At 37.0% G+C, this 1,680-nt stretch overlaps 1 protein-coding gene across 1 annotated transcript; it reads right to left on the bottom strand.

The window, feature by feature from the left end:
• Positions 1-489: 489 nt before the first annotated feature.
• On the bottom strand, positions 490-1,349 carry LOC111380496 (17.3 kDa class I heat shock protein-like). Its single transcript, XM_023004080.1, has one exon. The coding sequence runs from the start codon at positions 1,147-1,149 to the stop codon at positions 667-669; it is 483 nt and encodes a 160-aa protein (XP_022859848.1). The 5' UTR covers positions 1,150-1,349; the 3' UTR covers positions 490-666.
• Between the last annotated feature and the right edge of the window lie 331 nt (positions 1,350-1,680).

The raw sequence follows: 1,680 nt of genomic DNA, 5'->3' as shown, positions 1-1,680 counted from the left end.
TTTTAAATTTCAATGACCATTTTGTAATTTTTCTGTAAATTCAGTGATCAATTGTGAAATTAACCCTATTATAATAGTCATTAGCATTTTACAATAGTTGATTTTCTACTCTAGTGGGGTTCAGAAATTTAGACTCACCTCACATCCATTTGGATAATGAATATTTTTCAGGCTCAAAAACAAGGTTGTAAGAAATTGATTGATGTGTGAATTAATAATTAATTATTAGCTTCCTTTTTTTAATGAACTATTCAATTCGAAATTGACACGTGTCTTTCCTGATTGAATCTATCTCCAAACCTACTTATAAAGCATGCTGTATAAATTTTTCTCCCCCAACAAGAGGGCGTCAATAGACATACGTTTGGCCTTCGTTTTTTTTTCTTTTCTTCTTTCAAAAACTCATTTTTTTTAAATTTATTTTTAACCAAGTATTCTCGCCTAAAATAATTTTATATGATAATTTATTTATTTTTTAATTTAATCGTGTACAAAAAAGTATGTTTTCTTCCAAAAATGAGACTCAAACAGGAAATGGTACAATAAACAGCTGCAATCACACATTCACATTTTATTTCGAATTGATGAACTTCGCTTCGAAAACCAGACAGACACAGTAAAACAGAGCATGATACATTAATCCGGATTCAATACACAAGACTCTTTTCAGCCAGAAATATCAATGGCCTTTACTTCAGGCTTCTTCACTTCCTCCTTGGGGACAGTGACAGTCAGCACCCCATTCTCCATACTTGCTTTGATCTGATCCATCTTTGAATTCTCAGGCAGCCTGAACCGGCGAAGGAATTTTCCGGAGCTCCTCTCCATGCGGTGCCAGGTATCATTCTTCTCCTCCTCCTCCCTGCTCCTCTCTCCACTGATCTGCAGAACGTTCCCTTCCTCAACTTCGACCTTCACTTCCTCCTTCTTCAGGCCGGGAAGATCAGCTTTGAACACGTGGCCTTCCGGCGTCTCCTTCCAGTCAATCCGTGTGGCGGCGAACTGAGACGTCTCGTTAGAAAGGTCTGAACGAGCTGAGACTGAGAGGACTGAATTAAAGGGCCAATCTTTGAAAGGGTCCCAAAGATCGAGAGAGAATGGATCAAAAGCGTTGCTCCTTCGGCCGAAAACACTCGGAATCAGCGACATTCTACAATTTTGTTTTCTAGAAAGTTTGGATCTCAATTTAAGTGCTAGTAAGTTGTTAAGGAGACTTCTTTCTGTATTTTGAATTTTTATGATCTACCGGTTGGGAGAGACGAATGTATTTATAGTGCAGCTCAAGGTTAAATGTGCAAGTTCCCGAAGAGAATCGGTATTTCCCGAGAATTCTTGAAGATTACCATATCTAATCTGGAAACACTTTTCCAGTACTAGAAATATCTGGAGATATCCAGAGAAACTGGGCAAGCTTTGGATGACACGTGTCCACATCAGAATTAAGGAATTAGTAAGGAGTTTTGCTATGGTAACAATAAAAATGACTTCCTGATTAACAAAATTATCAAATGACAAATCAGAATTGATTGGTGGAAAAAATAGTTTTTCCACCGACCAACACAAAATTATCAAGTGGCAATTCAATCATCTAAAATGTCATCATGGAATGTTAAAAGTAGCAAAACTGATTACTAAGCCCATGTTTGGTACCCATTTTTTCATTTTTCTCTCTCTTCTTTT

This window comes from Olea europaea, unplaced genomic scaffold (genome assembly GCF_002742605.1).
Source record: "Olea europaea var. sylvestris unplaced genomic scaffold, O_europaea_v1 scaffold2154, whole genome shotgun sequence".
Lineage (NCBI taxonomy): Eukaryota > Viridiplantae > Streptophyta > Magnoliopsida > Lamiales > Oleaceae > Olea > Olea europaea.
The sequence above is the reverse complement of the archived record's forward strand: the minus strand, read 5'-3'. Positions and strand labels throughout refer to the sequence as shown.